We start from the raw sequence: 25,990 nt of genomic DNA, 5'->3' as shown, positions 1-25,990 counted from the left end.
TTATGTTCAAATTCTGAATCCATATTCTCTATCTACAATTATGGTGGATATATGATTTTCTTTGCGATACGTATTGAATACAAAAAAAAAATTAACAAAAGCATGTTGTAATTCTCAATAATCACTTAGTGGCATCGGATGAGACTGAATCATCTACGATGGAAAAGCCAATGCATGGAAAAAAGCTTAGATAAAAGGCAACACTAGCTAGCTAATAGAACTAACGAAATAAGAAGAAATCCCCAAAGATATATTTAATTGAAATCACTAAAACTATTGTTTTTGAATACATATGGAAAAGAAAAAAAACTTAATAAATATATATGTACAACATATTTCCACTTCGAACCTACAAATTAATCTTAAATTTTAGATTCGTCTCTGACATTAGTCGCGGTGATGCGTTCACATTGAGGGCACATGGTGAGGGTGGATGCCGGTAGGGGCTGGCACGTGTGGGGTGATAACACCGTTGGTGGACCTACTTTCATGGCTCTTAGTTCCTCAACTTCTTTTTTAAGTCTTCGATTTTGTTCAGTCAATGAACCAAACCATCTCTTTAAGTACTCACATTCCATCTCTGTTTGCTTCAGCTTGCTCCTGTTTTAACACAAATATAATTAATGAGTTTAATTTATGCTCAACTAATTAAAATTCTTATAGTAAATATGCACTTTTTGCACGTCTGAAACAGAAGGAATTAATTATGCATTGAACCTTTCGTCTAACGTAACTTTAAATAAATGCACGTGCATTATGGCTAACACCTGAAAAAGTTGCTCTAATTTAAATGCTCAAATTGACCCATAGACTATTCTAAGTACTGCAGAGGCGTATCCAGAATTTCGAGAATATGAATTCACTATTACAAAAGAATCTAAGATATACTATTTTGTTAAGAAATACTCTTCAGATATAAATAATCTATTCAAAATTGAGTAACTTCCGCTCATCTGACCCCAATAAACCTCTGCAACAATAATCTGCAACAATAATACGTGCATTGTGACTTTGAAACCATATTCTACTCTTTTAACATTAAAAAAAAAGTCGCAAATTCTACTCATGGACTAGAACCTTCGTTTCTGCCCCGTATTTACCTACATTATTTTAGTTGTATTTAATTTACCCTTTGAACTTTATTATCGCCTTATCAACTAAAGTTGTGGTGAGTGATAAATATTTTTCTATCGTTAATTAGAAATGTCATATTTAAACTTTGAATAAATATTTTATCATTATTCGTGAATTCAAATTTAGTCGAATCTCAATAGAAAACAATAATAATAAAAAGGACAAGAACTTTATAGCCTCCCCAACCCCCAACCCCAGAAGTACACCAAAAAGTAAAACCACATGGCTTTTAGGGTGTGGGGCTTAATTTAATTTTGGTTGTTAAAAGTTTATTCAGATATTTGCATTATAGAGAATGAAATATCGCTTTCTATTCTCAGATCAACAAGAAGAACAATATGATAGAATCTGATCCTTGTTATTTATACCACCCACTTTTTCTTACTGTATTATTCTTTCTACCTCTCATTACTAATTAATTAGTAATTTACTATATTTATAATAAATTTAATTTTAGTTATAAATTTAAAGAAAAATAAATTAGTGCAATTTCTCCCTATCCTCACCATTAATTATTTCTTCTCAATTACCAACACATGCATTTGCGATTAGGTTGTTCAAAGCTTTGACGCATTTATACTGTTTGTTGATTTTAATTTTAATGAGTATTATATTTGACTACTAATGTCTTCTTGGAAGACTAGTAACGTATAAAGAACTGGAAAACTAAGATTAATGTCTTTTCATTTGGTTTTTAAAGTGTCAAAATTTTGACTTTAACTGATAAAAAGGACAAGAGATCAGAGTAATACGTACTAATTAAATAATCATAATATAGAAAAAATGTATATATATGTAAAGGTACCTTGCTCTACGGTTTTGAAACCAAACCTCCACTTGCCTTGCCTTTAAATTTAATTGCATGGCTAAAGCTTCCTTTTGTTTCTGCATTTATTAATTAACATTATAATAGAGATAAAAGAATGGTCAAATGAAAGAAAAAAAACAATAAATAATGTGATGCCGTTTGACTGGACAAAATAGAAAATACTAGTAATATAAATGAAGAAGGTGATGTGTTAATACTTACTGGATTCAAAGTGTGATTTTGTCTGAAGCTTTCTTCAAGAAGAAAAGATTGTTGTTTTGTTAAACGGAGTTTTTTCCTTGGAGCTGCCCCACTAATATTAATATTAATATTAGAGCTTTCTTCTTCCTCTTTTTCCTTCCCCATGCTAACGTCTTCTTCATTTATATTTCCACTTGAAGGTACTTGATTTATATCCAACTCTCTCATCATATTATAACCACCACCACCTTCACCTTCATCAATTAAAACAAAAATAATCAACACATGAACACAATTCCAAATAGGGAAAGATCAATAAAATTAAAAGTAACTCATCACAAAGAGAGTATACACCATGCAAGAAACCCTAACCTTTATACCAAGACAAAGCTACGATCGATGATGAAACGGTGGTCAATGGGACTCAAAATTTAAATTTAAAATTAATTGCATCTGCGTGCCCACGCTAATAGTGAAATGTCAGGTTTTGTCACTTTTTTTTTTGTTGAAGAAAAGGGGATGGAAATTGAAAATGTCATGTACGTAACGAAATTAAATCCTCTATCATAAAAGGGGCCAAAAAAAAATTATATATACAATTTAGCTTTTGGAAAATTAAAGAAATTCTCTAGTGATATAGATAAACTCAAAAACTGATAAATAATTAATTAAACTTACCAGAAGAAGGGAAAGACGAAGAATTAGAGGAAGAACCAGGAATAGATATGGTTAACTCTAAACAAGTTGAACTTTCTGGCATACTCTCCATTTTATTAATTTAATAAGCTGAAAAAAATCTAAGAAGAAGGCAAAGAGTTTGTATTTTTTTTTTCTTTCTTTTCAGACAAGAGAATAAAGTATAAAAGGGGGCAAAGGAGAGAGAAATGAAAGAAGGGCAAGGTAGAAAATGATGAAAGGGACGAACCAATAAATAGAAGGAAGAAAAATAATTACTGTTATAAATTTCCTGTTTTGGTGTTACTATTATATTATTAGTTGGGATATTGACTAATGACCACTGTCGTCAAGTCAAATAGTCATTCATGTCTTAATAAATCACACGTTATCAATAATTGCTAGACACTTTGTTTAGTGATATATATCTGGAAAAAAATAACAAGTATTGTGCGGCAAATAATTTTGAGAGAGCAACTTGTGTTTTTTTGTCGGTTCATAAGTTAGCTGCTGATATGATTGGAATTTGGCAAAATGGAAAATGTTCTCTTTTTATGCTTTATTTCTTGAGCCTCAAACTTAAAATTCTATACGTATATTCATCTTTAATTTTATTTATGAATGTGATAGAATGTATACAATTTTGATCTTTAAATTTTTAATGACAAATTTCAAATTCGGATATTTGAAAATGAAGAGATTCTTAGTAGGATAATACTTTCCCTTTTAATGGATTTTATGAGATGAATTTGAATTAAAAGGGTCAGACTATGGCGAATTATTATATCATATAATTATACCAAATATTTTTTGTGATTTTTTATGTTTTAATTACTAATTTCTATCTATTATATCTTTATATATAAAGTTCTTAAACACCTTTCAAATGAGATATCTAATAACCTTAATCATTAAGAAAATACAAATAATGTGTGTGCAATAGATATATGTAGAGTGGTGTCTACTTTAGTTAAGTAGAGAATTTCAATAAATTCAAAATGCTATTCTATATTTCGACATATATTATAATCACATATGTCTATCTAAGATTAAACAATTTTTATACATCAAACAGTATATATATATATATATATATATATATATATATATATATATATATATATATATATATATATACTTTAATTTAAACTCTTTTAATAAACATGACAAGTCAGAAATTTCCAGTAGTTTCATATCATCAAACTTTGATGATCAAATAATATATATATTTCTACTACAGAAGTGACATTTCCACGAATAAACTGACATATACATACGTTATTTATTTTTTATTTTTTCTTGTCTATGAATAGTGAAGCTGTTTCATATAATGTGGCATTTATGGCGATTTACTTCATTTGCAGATGCGGAAAATTTCTTTAACGTTTCATTTGCATTTTATGGCAACAAGAAAAAGATGCACAAAACAGCTTCTTTTTTTTGGGTAAGTCCCATTAGTGTGTCCAACATCGATTAAATTCGGATTCACATCGAAAAGTTTTCCTAATAAAGACGACTCCATAAGAAGGATTCGAACTCGAGAGTTGTGATTAAAGATGAAGAAGTATTTATTATCCACCACAACTTTTTGGTGATGCACAAAACAGCTTCATTTAATTAGGGAACTTTGTCTCTGTCTTTTGTTTCTAAAGAAGAAAAAACTTAAAAGAAACATAGTATAAATAATCTCTTCTATTTGCCTTATTTTTTGGTGCCAATGAGTAACTTTTTTGTGCACGAAAACATTATATATAATAGTAAAAGTTAATTATCACTTTTACTGCAACTTGGTGTACATGTAAATAATCCCTGTCGGAAAAAAGTCTTTAATTACTGAAATTTCCAATATGATAATTAATTTTTTCTATTAAGATAATACTTAATATCTCTGCCACCTCTTATGTTACACTATATTACTATACATGTGTTAAATGAAATATTTGACCTCTATCTTTCACATTAAACTATTTTAATTATGACATATTGATTGGTAGTAATGTTTTCTGTATATATTCTCTACATATCTACCTATTTGTTTTAAAAATAAAATGAAAAATATATTGAACTCACTTAGCAGATTGGAGTCTTTGAAGATCATGCCCTATAAATTACTCTCTTCTAATTCTTCTTTCTTTACTTAATTAATAAATACAAAGGCGGATTCAAGATTTTTAAATAGGACTTATATTTATCATTCATATTTACTTATTGAGTTTCGAATATATTATTTAATTTGTAATATTTTAAATAATTTTTTATTATAAATATAAAATTCACGTTAAAAATATTAAATTTTGTCAAACTCGTAACAGTAATGGTGGTTCCGCTGCTTTGTAACTTGTTGAAGACTTTTAATTAGCTTGACTTCAGCTCTCATAACCAAGAATTTATTTAGTAAAACACTTATATTTACTTTTTTTTTCTTTTTTCATAAAAACACTTATATTTACTCACTGCCGTTGAAACTTGACCCATTAGTCAAAATAAAAATACGTAGGAGTACTATAATTATATCAAAATAATCAGTGAAAACATTATTATGATTAATTGTAGAATTGTAATCAGATATTCTTCTTACTGCTATATCATAAATTGACATGTATATTAATACTCGCAAAATTAATTATACGTTTTAAATTCTCAAATTATAAGTTATAAGTACATGAGAAATCCTATAAATAAATTTAGATTTAGTAGCAAGTCCTTTTGGAAAAATGACAGAAGAATATTAATTTATATCAACTTTGACCTTTAAATTTCTTGTCGACATATTTTATCACAATTGTCAAGGATTTCCTATTAGTATTCCAATTGCATACTGAGTCATCTTCCTCTTTCTAGACTTTTTTTGTGGTTTCATTTGAATTTTTGTATTTATACTATTAATAATTTTTTTTAAGAAACTCTAATTTGATGATAATTCTTGCCTATATGTGGACTATAAGTATTAGATAAACTAGGTAGTACCCTATAAAAATTTTGTATCTTTGACGTTGTGGAATTCATTAATTCTAATAGAAAGTTCTATGACATAGTTGAGGAATAGAACACATGAGGAGCTACTATATATATACGAATAAAGAAAATGAAAATGATTGATATGTATATGTTAATGGGAAATATCTATGTCAAGTTCCACTAAAATCACCGCGTTTATACTATAGTACATTTCGATAAATTATTTTAGACTCGTTCAACTACCAAAATTGTTTTCTACACACTGTGATTTCTCTTAACTTTCATCATCAAGACATTGCTTTGTCATTTGAATGAATTGAATTATTATCGATCTTATTATTTTCATCAAGAAGGAAATCAATTTGGACTTAGAAGTAAAAGCATATATAATTTCATGCTATATATGAATTACGTAATATATAAAATCAAAAGAAGTTACGTATCATATTAAAAGCCTTAAGTTTATCATATAATTTATGGCCAACTAAATGTAAACCAACTTAATTAGGTGACAAATATAGTATGTCGGGTCAATATTACGTGCAAAAGGGGCAATTGGCAATAATCCGTGTCTTGGAAATGGTCAAATGTTTAATAAATTGTAAATAATCAGAATCTAAAAATAATACGTATAATAGATAAATTTATGAGATTCAATATATGTTATGGATATACTATGATAACAGTCAATATACCATTATTAAACTCAAAAAGCATATTATGTTTTATAAAGTTTTTTAATATTTTTTTTCTCATTCTGATATAAGATTCGTCTAAAATATCATCTCATGGAGCCGGCAAACGGAATGCAAAAATTGTTAGTTTCTCTCTTCGGCCCATCATTCATCATTGGATGTCACATATATCTAGTAAAAACATAATTTTTTCTTGCTATTACTATATGATTTTTTGTATAAATACATTAATTTATCATTAAAAAAAGAGAGAGTGATTATGATGTGGACTTTTAAGTATGAAAAGAATTGGTAAAAGTAAAGAGAATGGAAGCCCACGCACACGGATGGACACAAAAACCTAATCTGCATGGAAAAGTAGAGTTGAAACCCAACTCAAAAGACAATGTTGAGCCAATGGTTTGATGATTAGGTTGGAAAATTGGACTATTGTGGGACCTATATTGATCATTGGGGAGGGGACATTTGGCCCCACATGTCTGCTTGTTTTATACTCACATTCCATTTGCTTAATCATACTTTAAACTTCAAATTCCCTCCGTTTCGATTTATTTGTCATATTTTAACTTAATATAGAATTTAAGAAAGTAAAAATAAAATAAAAAATAAATCTTATGGTCTTAAATTAAAGATGTAGAAATTTTATGGCCTTAAACATGATATGTAAAATATATTTTTTTTTAAAAAAAATTCTTTTTAAAACGAACTAGGACAGCCCGGTGCACTAAAGCTCCCGAAACGAACTATAAAGAAAAACATGATAAATAAATTAAAACAAATGAAGTATTATGGTTATAGTGGTATATAAACTTAAAGAGTCTTTTTTTTTTTCAAAATATGCTTTTTTGGCTGATAGATTTTACTTTGAAAACAAAATATTTATGCAAAATGTGGTTTATATGTGTCTTGATTTAACCGAAATAATGATCGATCAGTATATTCTACCAAAATCACTCCCATATAACACTATTCATCTTATACATATTTTATAGAATTAACCTTTCATTTCTATAGGTTTCTTGATCCATCACATAACACACATAGCACTTTGATTTCAACATCCTAGTTTGATCATAGGTAACATATTCATCTGTTATACCATTCTCTTCAAACTTCGAGTCTATCGACTTCATGTGTTATTTAAATAAAGTTGACATTTTCAACGGTTGCAATAAAGTTATTATGACTGAGTCACCATTCAAATATGAGTTCATGTAGCTTCGAATTACAACTTAATCAACAACATATATGTACATCAGATTTGCAGTAATAGGTCTTCTGTATCAAGAAACATAAATGAACTTCTAAAGACTTAGCTGTAGCAGCTTGCAAGAGGTCTTACAAAATTGGATATACACAATGAACAACATCCCTCTAACAATATGTACAAAAATGAAGGTTTTCATTGATTGATGTACATCAAGATCTTGAAATCATATACAATGTTGGTTTTGCACAAGATTGGCAAAGACTAGGCGACCTATATAGTTTAGTGTACATGACCTGCATAATTGGAACCTCTGTGCATTCCTAGAAACAGAGAAGCGCGGTAGCAAGCTTCACGGCTTATCAGTCATAACTGGAGATTAGTCACCTAAAAGACACAGTGGTTGCCTCATGCTAAGTTCAGCCTTGATGTTTGGATATTTCTCCAGATCGAGAGAATCACCCAAAATTTTCTGGAAGCATGATTAATAATATCTTAGTTTTGTTTGGCAGAATAACTATACAATGAGGAGATCAACAGAATATACAGAGATGTCAAGCAAACAACATAGTGTTACAGACCAGAAGCTCAGAAGAAAAGTATCAGACACAGGATTGTAATAAAAAGACAGCAAATAACAAGATATGCAAAACAAGTGCAGCAACAGATGGTAATACACATTGAAGAAAAAGAAACTACGGGATGACTAAATAATACTACTAAAACAGAGAAGTGGAGAGGAGGAGGCTATCACACAGCTATAGTCCATGAAGGAAACAGTTTCACTTGCACCCACTTATAGAAGCTATGAAGCAAATTTCGAGAAAAATTCACAAATACATCCTCATTCAATTTAAGGATCATGTGCATGATCTCATTGTCTGAAATATTATTATAGTTGACTAAGTTGCTGAAGCAAAACAGTATGCCAATGAGTTTGTTTACTCTCATGCATAATAAAGAGAAATAGAAGAATAAAAGACAAAACAGACGAGTTACCACCAAATGCTAGAAATTTTAACAGGCATAGTGGCATACAATACCTTATAACATGTAATCCAGAGAAAAAGTACAAATGGTTAAAAAAGGAATAAAAAGGCAAAATATGAGAATGTTGCATAAAATATGGAACCAGAGAGTAGATTAGAGGATGTGTCGTGAATATGACATGTTTTTGAGATCTAGGTAAAACATGACACACCCTGCCCGTCCAACTGACCTGCCTATTTATTAATCAGTCCATGTAAAAGTTAGACTGAAATGTAGTCCAAATGGATCCCTGAGAAACCTTGACAAAATATTTTAATGGATCCATGTTATATAAAGTCATAATAAAGAAAATAAAAGTTTTACTAGGTAATTCAATAAATTATAAAAAAAAATTAAAAATTAAAACTTGGTAAGCATTACGGGGTCGAGACATGACCCATTGTTTAGCCCCTTTGACCCAACCTGTATCAACCCAAGTAACTTGGGTGGATCAAATCTAGCTCAATTCGCCCATTTATTAACCCGGCCCATTTTGTCCCTCCTAAATTCAGCCAACCGCCCATTTGACACCCCTAGTGTCAGACATTTGTTGGAAACAAACACACCACAGATGTGTTGGACGCTATTTTCAATTTTTCTTCTCTATTTATTTTTTGGGACATTCTTGGCCTCTATTCACACTTAAACATCAACTAATAAAAGGGTGTATGGCACGATGAAGCTTGCTTGTGTTGTGGTTTTCGTAGTTGCAAGAATTAATTTTTTTTTCCGAGAAAAGGTCCAGAGAGTGAGTTTCTGATCATAATGACCACCTAAAGTTGGATTTCCAGTTGTAGTTTTTAGTTTGGGGTGCCAATAGTAGCATAGTTGCTTAATCGTCCTTCCTCTTATGTATTACAATATAGGTGCTTTGAATGCTTCCTTTAGCGGAAAATGGACTTATGGGTTAGTACACTAAGATTTAAGGTCATTTTTCAAATTGCTCTCCATTTCTATGTTCATAGCCTTCGCGGTAGCTTCATCGATATTACCTACCAAATAAAAGGCCTGTTCAGGAAGACCATCTAATTCTCATGTCTTCTTTTTCTTGTTTCAATCGAAGTAAAAGAAGAAGAAAAAGCACTTGATTCCAACTTTATTGCCCTCTTGATTTGCAGTAGTCCTCCTCTCCTCTTCTTTTGTGGCTACTTTTCTCCTTAATTGTTCTAGTATGTTTGGTTTCTCTATCGGCTAGCATATTCTTTCGCTATATTTTGTTGTATTTATTTTGTGTTCTTCAATGCTATTCAATGTTCTATTAAGATGTATAGACTACAGAATTAAAAATTAGCATAGAGGGTGGGGGGTGGTATGTAATGTGGTTTTTTTTAAAAAAAAAATAACTTTATGGCTATAATTCATGCTTCTTATATACAAAGAATATGATTTTGTGTCCAACTCACATTGTTTCCCTGTGATTTCTAGAATTTTGTATTGTAACACCAAGTTGATTAACAGAAAATAAGATATATTGCATATAAAAAAATGCGTAAACTCATCCAACCTGATTTACTTGTAAAGATCCAGAAACTTAAGGATTAGATATTGAAGTCATTGGCAGGAATTGATACTCACCAAAGCAGCAAGATGTGCATCTTGTATGATATTTCCATCTATCTCTAACCGAGCAATAGGAAACTCTGGAAGATGTCCAGATTGCTTCCTCCCAAGCAAATCTCCAGGTCCTCTCATTACAAGATCCATATTTGCGAGGTAAAAACCATCAGATGATTTCTCAAGAACCTGCAAGCGACTTAGACTGCTGTCGGTTGATGCCACCAATATACACTTGGACTTCTTTTCTCCACGTCCAACTCGTCCTCTAAGTTGATGCAACTGAGCAATTCCAAATCTCTCAGCATTCATAACAACCATCATAGATGCATCTGGAATATCAACCCCAATCTCAATAACTTGTGTTGAGAGCAAGATGTTGGTTTCTCCGGATCTAAACAGGTTTAATGTTTCACTTTTATCATCACCCTTCATTTTTCCATGTAAGAGACCACAGTTGTACCCTGAAAACTTTTGAGATATAGTCTCAAGATCAGCCGAAGCTGCACGTAGCTGAGGCAATTGCTCGGATTGTTCAATGATCGGATAAACAAGATATATTTTACCCCCTGACTCTAACTCATCAAACATCATCTGTACCACACATAGTGCTAAAGGAAGTTAGACAAAAAAAAATATGTCGAAAACAAGATCCTATGGCTATAAATGAAAGAGAAGAATGCAAGAGGTTTAGAACTAGCCTCTTGAAAGATACACAGTTACAGCAAAAGGAAAAAGGTTTTAAGAGAAGGTTGTGACTGACAAGTACAAATTGACTGAATGCTTATTTCGTATAGTAACAAATAACATTTTGGACTTCAAAAGTCGTATTTCTCTGGGTTAATGACTACAAACAGCAAAGCTAATTATTCTGTCAAGATGGAAAAGAAAGTTGTAGATGTCACTATTACCAACATGAACTACCTAAATATCATGCTTCAAACTTCAAAGAAATATATAGTGTAATTGTTCCCAAGACCAAGGAAAAAAAAAGATACGACCTGATAGACCTTCTCAAATCCAGGTTCATTTCCTTCAATCACAAATGTTTCAACAGGAATTCTTCCAGGAGGCAAATCAGTGATCTGTTGTTAAAAGAAATCCAGCAAAGAAAAATAGTACATAGAAAAAGGTGATTATTCTGAAGTTACAGCAACAAACTAAAACTTATAGCAACCAAGCCACACAGTTGAACTGCCAATAAAATCAAGAAAACCAGGTAAAGAAGACTCAAAGAGCAAAAGACCTTCCTTCCCCCAAATTTTTCCCAGTATGCCTAACTAAATCTTGTTATGCCACCCCTTGAATTACTCGCTAGAAGCTCAAATGTAGGAGTAACAAATCTTTGCATGCAACATGATTCACAAAAAGAATACTGCAACTACACAAAAGGTATATAAGTGAGCGGAAAATGAGAGTTCAAAGTCAAATTGAATATATGGAGATGCGGCTTTGGGCAAAAAACAACTTAAAATTTACTCAACTCTAATCAGAAATGATCTCAGTTAACAGGCAGTAGCATATTGACATAATAAAGGATACAAACTCTTAACACACCTGTGTCAAAGACATGTCTCCATACAAAGCCAGAGCCAGTGACCTTGGAATTGGAGTGGCCGACATAGCTAGGATATGAGGAGCCATAATTACACTGTCCTTGGAGGAATCGTCTGAGATTTTTGAAGAGATCTTGGAACTTATTGAGTTATAATATAACTGCAAGACCATAGGCTTCAATCAATTCCCGGATAAAAAAAGAAACCAAGTTAAACCAAACATTTGCATTAGTTCACAGGCTTCCTACCCTTTTAATAAAGAGGGTTCATCAAATTAAATTATTGCATTGACAACGATGCATGGAGATTGTTACAGATCTTTGAAATTACAGACAATCTTGTATCTGAGTGTTATGGTATATTGACATTAAAAAAGATCACCATTCACCAGTTTGGAGCTTATGCATTATAGCATAACTGTAAAATGACCATGTTAACCACAATATGATTTTTTTCTTTAAAAAAAAAAAGGGAAACGCCAAAGCTGGACACTTAACTACAAAAATCTGGATAGTTGTAGTCAAAAGCATTTTCAACACTAAACTGCTTTTGATAAGTACAAGATATCATATTGATTTATGAAACTCACAATCAAGCATCCCCACATAGAAGCAGTGTAAGGTTTCATCAGTAAATCAAGTTATCATCAAATAAAATTTAACCAATCATCTAAGCAACATATAGCTTCAGTACTCTACAAATAAAGTATACTATTATATCATGTTCTGCACTAGTGCAAAGTATTGATCTCCACTTCATTACACGCAAAAAGAGAAAACTAATAACCTGACATTCACAACTAAAACAGTCAGATGAAGAACGAGTGAACGATCTGTTATTATTCCTAGTTTGGTTTTATCTTGATTGCATAGTGGGAAATCCTCAGAAACTTTTAGCAGCACACTCATCACAAGGCGAGGCACGTCCAAGCACATTACCTTGCTGTTAAATCGTCCTCTCTGGATTACTCCAAAGCGATGCTGCTCATCCACAACAGCGATGCGTAAAGCCGAAAATTCCACTTTGTCAGCGATTAAGCTGTGAGTCCCAATGACCAAAGAGATATCGCCAGTTTGGAGACCCTGCCAACAGATGGCAAACAGTAAAATAAACTGAAAGGGGAAACGTAACATCATTGATAAAAAAAAAGCATGTCAGTTATAGGTGATTTTGTGATAATAAGGAGAATTCTCCAGCTTAGTCCTTCACTTAAGCTTTTAGGTAGGGGATTCATACAACTTAACATGATACCAGAGTAAGGAAAGGTCTTAAGTTTGAGTGACTTCATTATTGATCAACAAAATATCTTTGGTGGGTGCCTGACTCAAGAAAAAGAATCAGGCTTACACATGATGTCACAAACCTAAGAAAAATAAAAGTATCTCCCTTCTAACAACTTAAATGTTGAGACGAGACGGTTCACACAATTCAACAATAATAAATAAATAAATAGATGAAATTGGCATCTTCTTTTTTGACAGGTCCGATAGCAAGATATTTTTCGAGATTGATGTATCTATCAACCACCGAAGGTTACAATATACTCATGAAAAAGCAGAATAGAAGTTAGAATTTAGTGCTTCATGTTTTCTAAGCCATACTGTGTTAATGGGTACCTTTTCACTCAATTTGACGCCTAAATTTCTCAGTCAGCAAAGCAGCTTTTGCTTAGAGATAACCCAATTCCCACATCAATGGCAATGCAAACCACATAATAAGGAAAAGTTGAAGTGCTGCCTAAAGATTTCTTACCTGGCGAATCAACCGTGATTCCTTTGTAGATGTTGAGCCAGTCAATAAAGCAACTGATAGTTTGCATTCTGCCGCTTCCATGTTTGCTAATAAGTTTTGAATTTGCTCATAATGCTGAATAGCAAGCAACTCGGTTGGGACCATAAAAGCTGCCTAAAGATGAGAACATAGCAATTATTACATGTGGCACTGGGTAGTTAGAAGGCCGAAAGAGTTTATAGTTCCAAGCTTGTATTCTAGAAAGGATGTATGAAAACCAAATTCTTTTTTCGGATACTTGTAATAACAATCATCCAGACCCCACTTGTGGGATTTCACTGTGTATGTTGTTGTTGTTGCTGTACTAACAATCATAACATAGCTAATAAAACAAAGCAAAATATAGCCACAAAGAAATTACATGCTAATGCAGAAAGAAATATTGATGCTGACTAACCTGGTAACCCAAACTGATAACCTCCAAACATGCTAAAAATGCAACCACAGTTTTCCCGCATCCAACATCACCCTGAAAAGGTGAGCAAATTTGAAACACCCATTCAAATCCACAAAAAAACCTCTCATCTTCCAAAAGAAAGTCAAGTAATTCTATTTTAGAAGCAAGATTATCATTTCTCAGTTGATATCTGAGAAAAAAAGTTAAAGAAAAATCATTTATTGAGAGAAGGCAAGTAAAATATCCAACTCGACCACAAATTTTAATTTGTCAAAGTAAACTTGAAATTAAAAAAGAAGACGAACTAGGAAAATGTTGTTTTTAACTTATGCAGATGACATGTTAACCTTCTGTTAAAATCATTTGTCTTTTTATAATTAGGTAAACAATTTCATTTCAAAAAATCAAAAGGCCAAAGTCGTCCTTATACGAGAAGTAAGCCAAAAAGTAAGAAAATCTACAAAAGATATGGTTCCCTACAAAAGACGCCCAAATCTCTATACATCCCCGAACTACATGGGCGCACCAAAAATAAATAAGGGATCGGAGACAACTTCTCAAAACTCATTTCTACACCTTCAAAACCCCTCATATTTCTCTCTTCCAGTCTCCAGATGATCCACATCAAAATGAATAAATACCATAAATAACGAAAAGTGAAATAAGAATGAGAAGTGTGATGTTAGAAGAAATGAATGAATACCAGAAATAGTTTCCCCTCCCCCACCCGAAAAACAACTTGCAAGTAAACAGTAAAGCAGATCTCACAACCTGTAGTAGACGATTCATTGGGACAGGTTGCTTAAGATCCCAAATAATTTCTGAAGCAGCTCGCAATTGACTGGGTGTAAGAGAATATGGAAGAGCATCCAGAAATTTCCTAGTCAGCATGGACCATCCATCTGTGTTTATCAAATTGAATTCAGATTTCCGATACTTATCCAGCAATCCATCTTTCTCTACTTTAGTACAAAGACCTTCTAGCATTTGGAATAACCGCCCAAGCTGAAAGATAATAAAAACAGTGAGTGATACTAATCTCAAACCACGAGGATCATGAAAAAGCATCCATGTCTCTCTTTTTGTAAGAACACAAGCATCTGTGACTTTTATTGTGCGTCAAAATCTGAAAGTCTGTTATTGTGCCTCTCTTTTCATGTACATATTTTCAAATTTCCATGAAGCTAATTGACCATGGTAAAGTCAAAATTGTTATAATCAACATACATGTTCAAGCTGATCCTCTTCGAATTACAGGGTATAATCGGAAGAATGACGCCTAGACTAATCAGAAGGCTAGATGATTTGAACTTCTATCCTTAATGAAATATGCACTTGATATTTGTACCAAGGATTAAGTGACGCTGTTAGGAGAGAGGAAATATGGAAATTTGATGAATTAATTCTGCGAGATGGGGTAGAAATAGGAATGGTTAATACAAGACTGGGGCTGCATGTTCAATCTTGGAACAATTTTGTTTTCTTTCTTGAGTTGCAATCTCAATTAGGTCCAACAGCACCTTGACAGATTTGATTATCTTATAACCATACAGAAAGTGGGAACAGGGATACTACTGGTCCCCCAATATAGGTGTTTGATGGAATCAGAGACTTGTGCTGCATGTTTCCTATAGACATCTGGTACAAAGACAATGTTCTTTCCATGTTACCCAAGAAAGGAACGTCTTTTACCGACTGAGGTTTACTTTTCTAACATCAATGTTTGGGGAAAATATCTACTACTCAATCAAAATAGAGTAAGGGTTTAAAAACCGAAGCTCTTTATTGCAAAGAGATGTAATCTACCTCCATGCCCATCCCTCTGTCTTAATAAGTTAAATAAGATTTATATTCCATGGTCATGATGGAGGAGTAGCTGCTAGCAAATAAAGTCTTATACGAGAAATCATTATCAAACATGGCGAAGAAGTTCTGGTGTAAAATATAGCTCCACCTTCCTCTCTATGATAAACTGAGGGAGACCAACACCTTGTCATGACAAAGGCATAGCTACCTCTGAAAAGGGTAAAACCAAATTAAAACTTTCAGTTAGACTGCAGGTATTAACGATGACAGGAAGGATGAGAGGGAAAGATGATGCAGCTTAAGAGAGCATGATTCTTCCTAGTAATGTTTGTGAAAGGAAGTGATGTCTCTTTTTCTACAGTCATTGGTGGAAGGATGGTGCAGAAAACAAAAGCATTTTTCTTTTAAATAACACAACAGAGTGAAATCCTAAAGAGCAATGATCTCATTTCTTCAGTCATTGGGTGCCAGGGTGGTCCAGAAAACAAAAGCATTTGTTTTTAGAAACTTAGAACAGAATGATATTCTAAAAAAATGAACAAAGAAAGAACTGGAATCTCTTGGAGCTTTGCAAGGTATGATTTTGGAGAAAAGAGTTAAAACCTCCCATCACCACGATAAAATAAAGGCCCAAGAACGATACTTCTTAATACAAGAGTGTGACTGTTCCAGCATCAGGTGCATATGATTAAAGAATCGAAGTGGGAAAAAAAGAAAGGGGGGGGGGGGGGGGGAGTTCAGCCTAAAATTCAGTTCACAAGAACGGAGAAACTAAAATCGGACGTTCTTTATGCTATTTTAGTTCTTCCTTTTTGTAGAAATTGAAAAAGGAAATGGAAAGCAGGGAATTCAACAATTAAGCAACTATTTAGCTCCTTTAATATCCAAAACTATGATTACCTGAAGATAAAAGAATTCATCAAATACAAGCCTTTTGCGTGCTAACTCAGCCTCTTTTACACTTTTTGGCTGGTGAATTCCTGCATATGCCTGGTTATTGTAAAGCCGCAAGACGAAAAAGAAACAATCAGTCTCAACAAAAAGGAAGATTGGGAGTAAAAAGAGTTGTCGTTGACATAGAATGACTAAATAAAAGTCTCTCTTCTTTAACAATCAAGCTTTTGAATAAGGTGGTTAACAAAGATCAACATCATACCAGAGCAAACAAAATTTCTCAGTTTGAGTCCCTCCATCACCCATTAACAGAACATTTTTCATGTGCTTGGCCCAAGAAACAAATCGTGCCCAAGAAAAAAGATTTTCAGCAGTCTCATTATTTTCATGCACAATATACAAGCATCAGAAAAGGGAGACTGGAGAATCTCCAACTATTAGGAGTGGGGTACTAAAGGAGAAGTGGAGAATATGCCAGAAAAATCCATTGAGCCTGAACAAAGAGAGCTAAATCCTGAATTTGGTAAGTCAATAGCTAAACTAAAGGAGAAAGTCTCAGCTCTAATTATCTAACACCACAAGCATGGGACGATGATTTAAGTGTGCAAAATACTCAACCATGAATAAGATCATCCTTCATCAATGGGAGAGGAAATGTGAGCTGCAAGAAGTAGAAAGTCTATTATAGAGATTGGACAGTGAGAACTTGAGGTGTCAGTAAGTATACTTCATCAGCTTCTTCATAGTAATTCAAGATTTCTCGTTTATTTCTCGGGAAAAGATTGATTGTACCACTATACCCTTAACCAATTAACCTAACTTTCTCTCAGAAAAGAAAGGTCAATTTTGTTCTAAAATAAAGTAACTGGAAAAAGCAATAAGAAGTACATCATATGTTCTATTTCTTAGTCTGTTGTGCAGAAAATAACAAGAAACCTTGTGTTCTTTTTTTCCTTATCCCCCTCAGCTTTTATTATTGTTTCACTCAAAAGAATGTTACACATCATGTTGCATGTTTTCAGAAACAGAAAATAGGACAAGCAATAAACATATATTCCTGAAAGATCTCATTTCAACTGTTAGTCTCAGGGCCATCGAATTCCATTGAAATGATACAAGCAACACTTTCCAGCAAAAAAGACGTAAAATCTCAACACCATACACATCATTTCATTTTCAAGTATACATGATGCAGTATAAAATGATAGAAGACAACGTAAATCTGACGAGGAATATGAGAGCAATAACTTACGTCATGAAGGCATAGGAGTCCAAAATCATGAGCAAGATCTTCAGGTATAGGATCGATATTGGATGGAAGAACCTTTAAGGCTCTATTCAAATATTAAAAGAAGGCATATAATACTTGAGAAGAATGATAGAAAGTTTAATCAAAATTACAAAAAGCAATAAGCAAATAAACCATGCAAGATGAAAAAACACATTTACAACTTACAGCTAGAAACTATGTCCATATTCAATTAAGAAAACAATCAAAACTCAAGACAACATAAAGAGATCAGCTGGAATAGCTGCTACAGGCAGACACTACAAGGAAGCGGGTCAGAAAACAGATGCTGACAATGACAAATTTGGAACAATAGAACCTAGTTAAAAGAAGCCCCACTCCACATCTGATACATGATTATTGTTCAGCTATGTACTTTCATTACTCTTATATCATCAACTTATGTCATGTTTACCTTCAAAAGAAAATGAAAGTTGTCAGACCACCACAAAGAGTAGAGTGCTAATACTGGTGGTATTACAGGCATTATTTAGTTACATTTCATCATATAGAATAGTTCAGTTACACCATTTGACAGAGGAATAAGTAGCAATGGTAAATCTCAATTCACAATATTCTTCAAGATTTCCTTAGCACTTGCCTGCTCTAAGCTTGTTTTTAACCCTCCTGCCCATGCAGTCAATGAAAATTTTAGAGTTCTTTTATTCCAATAAATGCTTGTGCCACTTCAAAAAACTAAAGTGGGTTAATGAGATCATCACAATACATGCATATGCTTTTCATCCTGTTATGTCATGCAATCTATGAAAATTTTAACGTCATTTGACACAAAATTGAGTGCTTCTTGAGGAATTTCAAGAAACCAAAGGCAAGTTCAATGGAATCAACAACATACATCATGTGCTTAAACAAAGTAGTCGTCCTTATTTAGGCAATGTCTTACTGAAACATACTACATAAATACATGTAAAACTAGAACAAAATAAACAAATGTGAACATAAACACATAAGCTTCTCATGACAACTTGGCAAGAAACAGCTTTTTAAAGATACAGTTTTGCACATACTACTACCAAGCAGCTCAGATTTGAGATCTAACCTTGAAATCACATCCCTAAGGAAGTTAGAGCTTAAACCTCCTTTTGAAGGATATATAGGATACGGCCTCCCTTGTGCACAAAATGATGGATCCTTTTCATCTTGTAGCACATCCATATTGTATTCCCTCATCTCGTAATGATTTTTTGACCTCATAATCCGCACCTTTCAAATAGTAACATATAGATTACAATATGTGAGAAATTAGAAAAACAAAATAAGATGCAGTGCTTCAATGATAACTGACATGCATTCATATTTTTTTCTTTTGAAATAGAATAACTGATATGTATTCATAACAGCCATAAACAACCGATTGATCCACACAACGGCCTACAATTATGTCATTATGTGCAACCTTTATAGAACCCCATGTCTGAAAACGAATGCCTGAATGTCCAAAGCTGCTATTTGACACTTGAGATTCAACTTGCAACCATAATATGGAGTTCCCCATGAGAAAGTTCATCAGATCGCACAAGACATAATAAACAAATTCTTAGCTTTGGTAACTCTCAGAAACTGCTATATCATATATATGACATAAGTAAAACAAGTAACCAACTGTTTCCAGATGACGCTACAGACCATAACAGCTTCAGTGTAGCTTAAGAGGTGACTTGTGCAATAAGTAGTAAAAGTTTGTCATCATTAACACTAAAGTTAAAAATTGATAGAAGATAAAACGAGATTCGTCAAATTCTTTCACTGATGGATTAAATATTGGTCAACTCACCTTACCACTGACACATACAATGTCTCCCACCTTTTGCTTCTCCTCTAGGCTCTTGAGAAAAGGTAGATACGTGAAGCGAGTGCCTCGGAAAAACTTTTTCAAGTGTAAAAAGACTGTTTTCTTCCTTCCATTACCAGTTTTATCACTCATTAAATCAGCACCGTCATCCCTAGAAGTTGATGGTGATTCATTATCTACAACATCACAAGCAACAACCACCTCAAGGAATGACAAAGAATAACTAGCTTTTATTCCCCTGCATGGAAAAATACAAAAGAAACTTATTCAATTTAACAAAGATTGTTTTGTCTATTTGAAGTTTGAAGTATTGGCAGATATACACTGTTGTGAAAGCATATAGACCAGTGAAAGCAAGAGAATCTAACTTATCCAGTAGATTCTCGTTTGCTAAAACCATATTACTGTTGCATCGGGTACCAATCAATTAATACTTCACTCAAAATACAGGAACAACAGATTCCAAGAGAACTTGATATTGTTCAGTAAGCACCTATTAGAAACAGCAAATAGATCCTAAACTTCCTCTCAAAAAAAGGAAGACGACAACAACAACAGTAACGTCTCAGTCCAAATAAGCCCCGGGCTATATGAATCCTCACTTCTTAATTTAAGCTCAACTCATATCGTCATCATATCAAATTAAATAAAAGTGAAAAATTAAGTTAAATATTTAGAAATAATAGTAATGATAATAATAACAATAATAGTATTATTATTGATAATAATCTCTAACAATTCTAAAACACCTATACAGATCTTTTTCTCCATTGTGCCTTATCTTTAGCTACCCCATTCCTTTTAACAGCGTCACTCACCAAAGTTTCACCCCTACGGGCTGGTGCATTTGTAGGTTGACGCAGGACATGATCAAACCATCTCAAGAGACCTTATTTCATTTAATCCTCAACATGTGCCACTTGCACGGTTGCAACTTCGGGTGAATGTAGTCATTGTTAATCATAGGGGATATGTGAAAGGTGCATGTTACAAGTCCAAAATATGGTTATCGAACCAAATCTGTGTCGAGAGGTAGAGGAGCGGTCCCATTATCCCCAAGTTTTGAAGCTGAAAAACAGATTTCCCAATCCAATATAAAATAGTGCTAACCATTCCATATTCCAAAAGGAAATAGAAATATCTTACATTCACAACAATTAGAATCAATCACAAACAGTTAGTCCTCTTTCAAAGCATAAAAGGTAAGGTAAGAACATCTGTAACGGTAATTCACCTTGAGGACTTGATTTTTCCAATAAAAATCAAGTATTGCCCATCCTCAATTCCAACCTGTGCATTTTGCAGATCAACATATGTCCGAGGAAAATGCTGCAGCAATTTGCGCAACTACACATATACCAGATGATTATTAGAATTGCGACTTTGCGAGCAAAATTAAGTAGGCTAAATAGTTCCAAGTCTCACTGTGTGAAAGCCACAGTTTTCCAGCTGATGAGAGTGCCGTTTGCTGAGCCCAGGAATAAAGCTAACAGATTGATCAAGCATTATTTCAACCAATCCATCATTCTGTTTGACCCCATGCTGAGGCAAGTTAGACGGTTTATCTACAGTGAACTGCAAATCTTGTCTTGTTTCTGTCTCCAAAGTATCAGGAATATAAGTGGTGGAAACCATATTAGCAGCCCCCGAATACAAAATATGCCATGTTTCATACAGTGAATCGGGACTGATCAATTGTTCACCCACAGAGCTAGACAGAAACTCTCTACAAAATTTAGTAGCCCACAGCCCACTGTCTCCATGGTTGGATGTTGTCCCATGGTATAATTCAATAGGTGGAGAAGAACCCAACCTGATTGAAGAGAATTGTTTACACATTAAGGAGAAATCATAGTCAACTTCTCCTCCATCAGGATGAATATCAGATTGTTTTTCAGTTCCTTCACCATCAATTAGGTCATCTAAACCATCATAACCCATCACCACAGAAGCCTGGGAGAAATTCAAATAACTATCACACGATGAGGGGAAATTTCTGGGGAAGGAAGATGCATCAAAAACAATTTTAAAAACTGCCAAGTTGGGGCACATCTTCTCTTCTACATTTCTATTCAAGAAAACCACCACAATTTCCCAAAGGAAAGACAATAAGTGCAAACAAGTAACCAGACCAGTTCATACAATTGGGTCAAACGAAACTGAGGTAGCTCAAGCATGAGATAAGCAAATAGAAGGAAACACATGTAATCATTTGAGGCACCTTTTGAATAAAGAAGACTTGCGGCATGTCGATGGCCAGAGTAAAAATAGTAAGATTCTGACAACTCCTCTAACTACGGATACAGAGGTGCATTAAATTGATGATACTAATTGACTAGGATTTAGGCACTTTGTCCATATACCCAAACAAACTCATAATATGTTCATTACACCATTCGTAGTGAATCATCAATAAGAGAAAAGGTATTTGCAAGCATTAAGCATACCACTCCCTTAAGCTCACCCGAGATTCCAAGATATACAACAAAAGGAAAAAGGGATGAACATAAATGCATCTACAATCCATCAATGATCACAATTATAGAACATCTACCATCCATCATCTAGTTTAGCTAATTTAAATGGACAACAACCAGTCAAATAGAACAAATAATTATAGAAACTTCACAAGCACATTTCTTAGTAATTCAAAGTAACCAAAGAAGTATCCATTGCTTATGGGCCTAAATGATATGCTTGACATCTGTACTAGAGCTACCATTTTCCAGCCCTCTAGTAAATATATATATATATATATATATATATATGTACATAAATTTCTTTCTTTTTTCTTCTTTTTTTAATCCTCTAGTATATGTACTGATGTAGATATATGTACCACTCTTTATTCTTATTAAAATTTGGAGAAAGTTTATCCCTCGTGCAAGAAACTATATGCTCATATTTTCCCAAGATCGTATTATGTAGTATTTCACCGGGAAAGGGAATTTAATTGTAAAGGTATAAATTTTATATCCAAACCACACAATATGGTTCAAGGATCAAAAAGAACACCAGGATGAGGGAACCATTGATTCAGTACCCTGTATGGAAGGTTTATCTCTAGCCCCAAGTTTCTTATGTGACTTCATTAGGGAAATGCAAGTTATCTACCTCCTATTTGTGATGACTTTCATAGGGTTGCATATATCGTCTCCTGCTATCCCTTCCCTTTCACCCAACTAACATTGAAAAAGATGGTTGGTACGCATTTAATAAGACTTCCCAATGGATACAGTATCTTGGAATATATTGCATCTATTGTGATGGAAAATTCCAATACTGAATGCCAAAGACTATTCGTTTATGTAATTTCAAGAGACATGGTTTGAACATGCTTGCCCAAGTCTTTAGATACATTATGATGAGTGATAACAGGTCATCAAACATGAGACTTGATATTTCAAGTTCTTATATTTGCCTTGTCTTCTACACTTGGTTTTCTCATCCTACTGATTGTTTTCATTTTATGAAGTCCTAACTGTTTCCTCTTTACGGAAAGCTTGCCCCAAATTCGATCATGGGGAGGAGGAGGCTGGGGGAGGGGGGGGGGGGTAACCAAAAAAAAAAACATTACATATTTCCCATTCATCAAGAATTTGGACAGATTTACTGAAGCAGCAAGATACATATCGGTGATGCTAGCTGAGTCTGATAAAAAATATATATATATATGTAACCTTATTAAGAAATTTAGACCTATCTTTGACACTAGCGTGGCCATAAACATCTACTTCCTTCAACAGCTTTTACCTTATGCTTCGACCTAGAAAACACTGTCCACATCTTGGATGAAAGAAAATTGTTAAACCTGCACGACATTGGAGGGGTTAAAAATAGTATTCAAGTAAAAAAAAAATTGACTCAATCAGGAAGAATTCATACAACTCTAAAAATATCAGTACCTCATATTTTTACTCATAAAGTTCCAATATCCTTTCTGAGCTTCAAATATCAGTGCACTTCTCAAGCACTTATCACTTGAACACTGGAAAAGGTAAAAGAGATCACAAGGAGAGGAGCAGATGATCGAAAACTTCAGAGATTGACAGGTTCCACATAAGGAATTGAGAAGAAGCGAATGGTAAAGTAAAAGAAGCTAACACCTCAAGGCAGTTTTGAGTTATCATACTCATACCATTAAGATGTTTCCTCACTAGAGAAGAGTCTAACGCCATGTAACTGGGGTTCATGGGTTCTAGCCACGAAAACAGCCTCTCTTGCAAGATAAGGCTGTGCCATAAACCCCAATGTGATCCTTTCCTGGGGCCTTCCCCATGCATTAACAGAAGCTTAGTGCCCCAGGCTTCCCTTTACTCAGTGTTACTTCTTAGCAATTAAATTTATGTATGTTTGCAGGGGCGGAAAGTAGTGTTTGTATAGTTGAAAACCCATAAAGTTGAAATCTTGGTTCTGTCTCTATATATTTTTCACAATTACATCGCATTTACAGGAAAGCAACTAACTTACAAAATGAGGAACACTCGAAATCAAGATAGCAGCTTTGCTTTAAAAAAAGGAATTTCCAGTTCTACTGACTTGTGTTTAACATTAATCCAGCTACATGGTTGTCCGTTTAGTGTAATTAAAGCAGAAATGCAAGAATTGAGAAAAGCATAGTGATAGAAAAAGGGGAAAAGAGAAAGGGCGTACCATAGTTGTACGTGATTGCACAACGAAGGTTGAAACTGCCATGGATCAAATTCAAAATGGATTAAACTACTCGAGTGGGAGACCCACTTTCCAATTCATAAAAAACAATCCAATTTACTATGATATTTCAAAATAATTAAGAAAAACACTTTTAAGTTGTAATTAACGTATTAAAAACTAGAGGGGGCTATTTATTTGTTTACAAATAAACTTGAAGTAATGTGAAAATATATGAGTAATTCATAGTATTTTTTAATTTTTTTTCCTAGAGAGGCAAAAAAAAAAAAAGGACGCGGGAATAAAGGAGGAAAGTAACGCATATTTTTACTTTATTTACATACTACAATTCCACGGAGGAAAAGGGAAAAGAAAGAGGAAAAAGGAAAAGACATAATTACTCCTAGTTACTAAGTATCAAATTAATTCGGTGTAGCGGTACGTAACTGCTCCTAATTAGTACCAAATTAGGATTTCTCAGGCCGTGTGGGATTATATTTGTTGCTTATAAATGCTAGGCTGAATTTTTCAACTAGACCTTATAAGCTTCCAATTCTAATTTTACTAAAAATGCCTCTTAATTCTCATCCCCAATACTAATTAATGGCCCTTAGAAGCAGCACATTCTCACAAATATCATAAAGATGATACTGAAAAAAGTAAGCATCGGTGACTATGTAAGGATGATTGCCGTTTGCAAGTCATGGAGATTAATGTTTGCTCATCTCAAGCCATCACATCATTTTAGCGCCCCTTGACTTTTGTAGATCAAAGATTGTGCAATTCAATCCTTATTCCTATACTAAGAAAGGTGCTTGTTGAGATTGTGCATATACACATCATACAGAATTCAACTTCTATAGCTTATCTGATCAGAGTCTTTTTTATTCTTTTAAACTACCTACTCATATGTTGAATAAATACCCTAAGGTAGCTCACGGTGCAACGTTTTGTTGTGCAACTTCTAATGGTTGATTGGTTATGATTGCTGGGCCAAATCATAACCCTGACATGTTCCTTTTTGATCCTATTTCAGAAATCGATGTCAAGCTTACTTCTTTGACCACAATACCATGCTCCTCATCATATTTTGAGGAGCATTGTACAATAGCATATGTACATGGTCGATATAGTTTATGTGTTTTCAATCTCGGACGATCCGACTAGAAATCTCATAGTTGTGATTTTTATGGATCTGCTGAATGGTGAAAAAACTTTGGCATTCTGTAATTGTGACATTGGAGTCACCGAAGAAGAGAGATCATGAAAAATATTTGATGCAGATGGAACAATTAGCGGCTATAATACTGAGAATATATTATTTCACAATGGTGTGTTATACACCCTTATTTCAAATAAGGATGATGATTTTAACACTTTTAAGTCAAGTCAGGATAACGAGAGAATCAGTAAAGAAACTAGTCATGTCATTGTTCTCAATAGTAAGACTGATTGTTGCGAGTTGAAGATGAAAATAATCAATATAGTAAAACACAATATCGCTCCTCATATTCGGCCTCGTGATAATAAGCTT

At 33.5% G+C, this 25,990-nt stretch overlaps 2 protein-coding genes across 3 annotated transcripts; both read right to left on the bottom strand.

Annotated features, from left to right (window-relative positions):
* Positions 1–338: 338 nt before the first annotated feature.
* Positions 339–2,912, bottom strand: LOC129879858 (homeobox-leucine zipper protein HOX3). Its single transcript, XM_055953586.1, has 4 exons — positions 2,822–2,912; positions 2,165–2,397; positions 1,940–2,019; positions 339–600 (listed from the first exon to the last, which is right to left on the bottom strand). The coding sequence occupies exons 1-4, from the start codon at positions 2,910–2,912 to the stop codon at positions 363–365; spliced, it is 642 nt and encodes a 213-aa protein (XP_055809561.1). The 3' UTR covers positions 339–362.
* Positions 2,913–7,668: 4,756 nt separating this feature from the next.
* LOC129879857 (ATP-dependent DNA helicase homolog RECG, chloroplastic) lies at positions 7,669–24,611 on the bottom strand. Of its 2 annotated transcripts, XM_055953584.1 has the most exons (17): positions 24,460–24,609; positions 23,712–23,794; positions 23,560–23,617; positions 21,232–21,759; positions 21,041–21,153; positions 19,789–20,044; positions 19,054–19,217; positions 17,958–18,039; positions 16,712–16,801; positions 14,777–15,010; positions 14,006–14,077; positions 13,570–13,722; positions 12,756–12,899; positions 11,819–11,977; positions 11,263–11,346; positions 10,283–10,855; positions 7,669–8,150 (listed from the first exon to the last, which is right to left on the bottom strand). In XM_055953584.1, the coding sequence occupies exons 1-17, from the start codon at positions 24,499–24,501 to the stop codon at positions 8,058–8,060; spliced, it is 2,928 nt and encodes a 975-aa protein (XP_055809559.1). In that variant the 5' UTR covers positions 24,502–24,609; the 3' UTR covers positions 7,669–8,057. The 2 variants fall into 2 exon arrangements, with proteins under 2 accessions (XP_055809559.1, XP_055809560.1); XM_055953585.1 differs by lacking the exon at positions 11,263–11,346 and having other exon boundaries at positions 24,460–24,611.
* Positions 24,612–25,990: the final 1,379 nt, after the last annotated feature.

Source organism: Solanum dulcamara, chromosome 2, assembly GCF_947179165.1.
Source record: "Solanum dulcamara chromosome 2, daSolDulc1.2, whole genome shotgun sequence".
Classification (NCBI taxonomy): domain Eukaryota; kingdom Viridiplantae; phylum Streptophyta; class Magnoliopsida; order Solanales; family Solanaceae; genus Solanum; species Solanum dulcamara.
The sequence above is the reverse complement of the archived record's forward strand: the minus strand, read 5'-3'. Positions and strand labels throughout refer to the sequence as shown.

Bases quoted from the DNA above. Each gene is read 5' to 3' on its own strand.
- LOC129879857 (XM_055953584.1), bottom strand. From the start codon at position 24,501: ATGGCAGTTTCAACCTTCGTTGTGCAATCACGTACAACTATG. The intron at 21,760-23,559 runs GTAAAAGCTGTT...AATTTCTCCCAG, and splicing joins TTTCTAGGTCGAAGCATAAG to GCTTCTGTGGTGATGGGTTA. The intron at 13,723-14,005 runs GTTAGTCAGCAT...TCTCATCTTTAG, and splicing joins TTATCAGTTTGGGTTACCAG to GCAGCTTTTATGGTCCCAAC.
- LOC129879858 (XM_055953586.1), bottom strand. From the start codon at position 2,912: ATGGAGAGTATGCCAGAAAGTTCAACTTGTTTAGAGTTAACCATATCT. The intron at 2,020-2,164 runs GTAAGTATTAAC...TAATAAATGCAG, and splicing joins AAAATCACACTTTGAATCCA to AAACAAAAGGAAGCTTTAGC. The intron at 601-1,939 runs GTACCTTTACAT...GTGTTAAAACAG, and splicing joins TTTCAAAACCGTAGAGCAAG to GAGCAAGCTGAAGCAAACAG.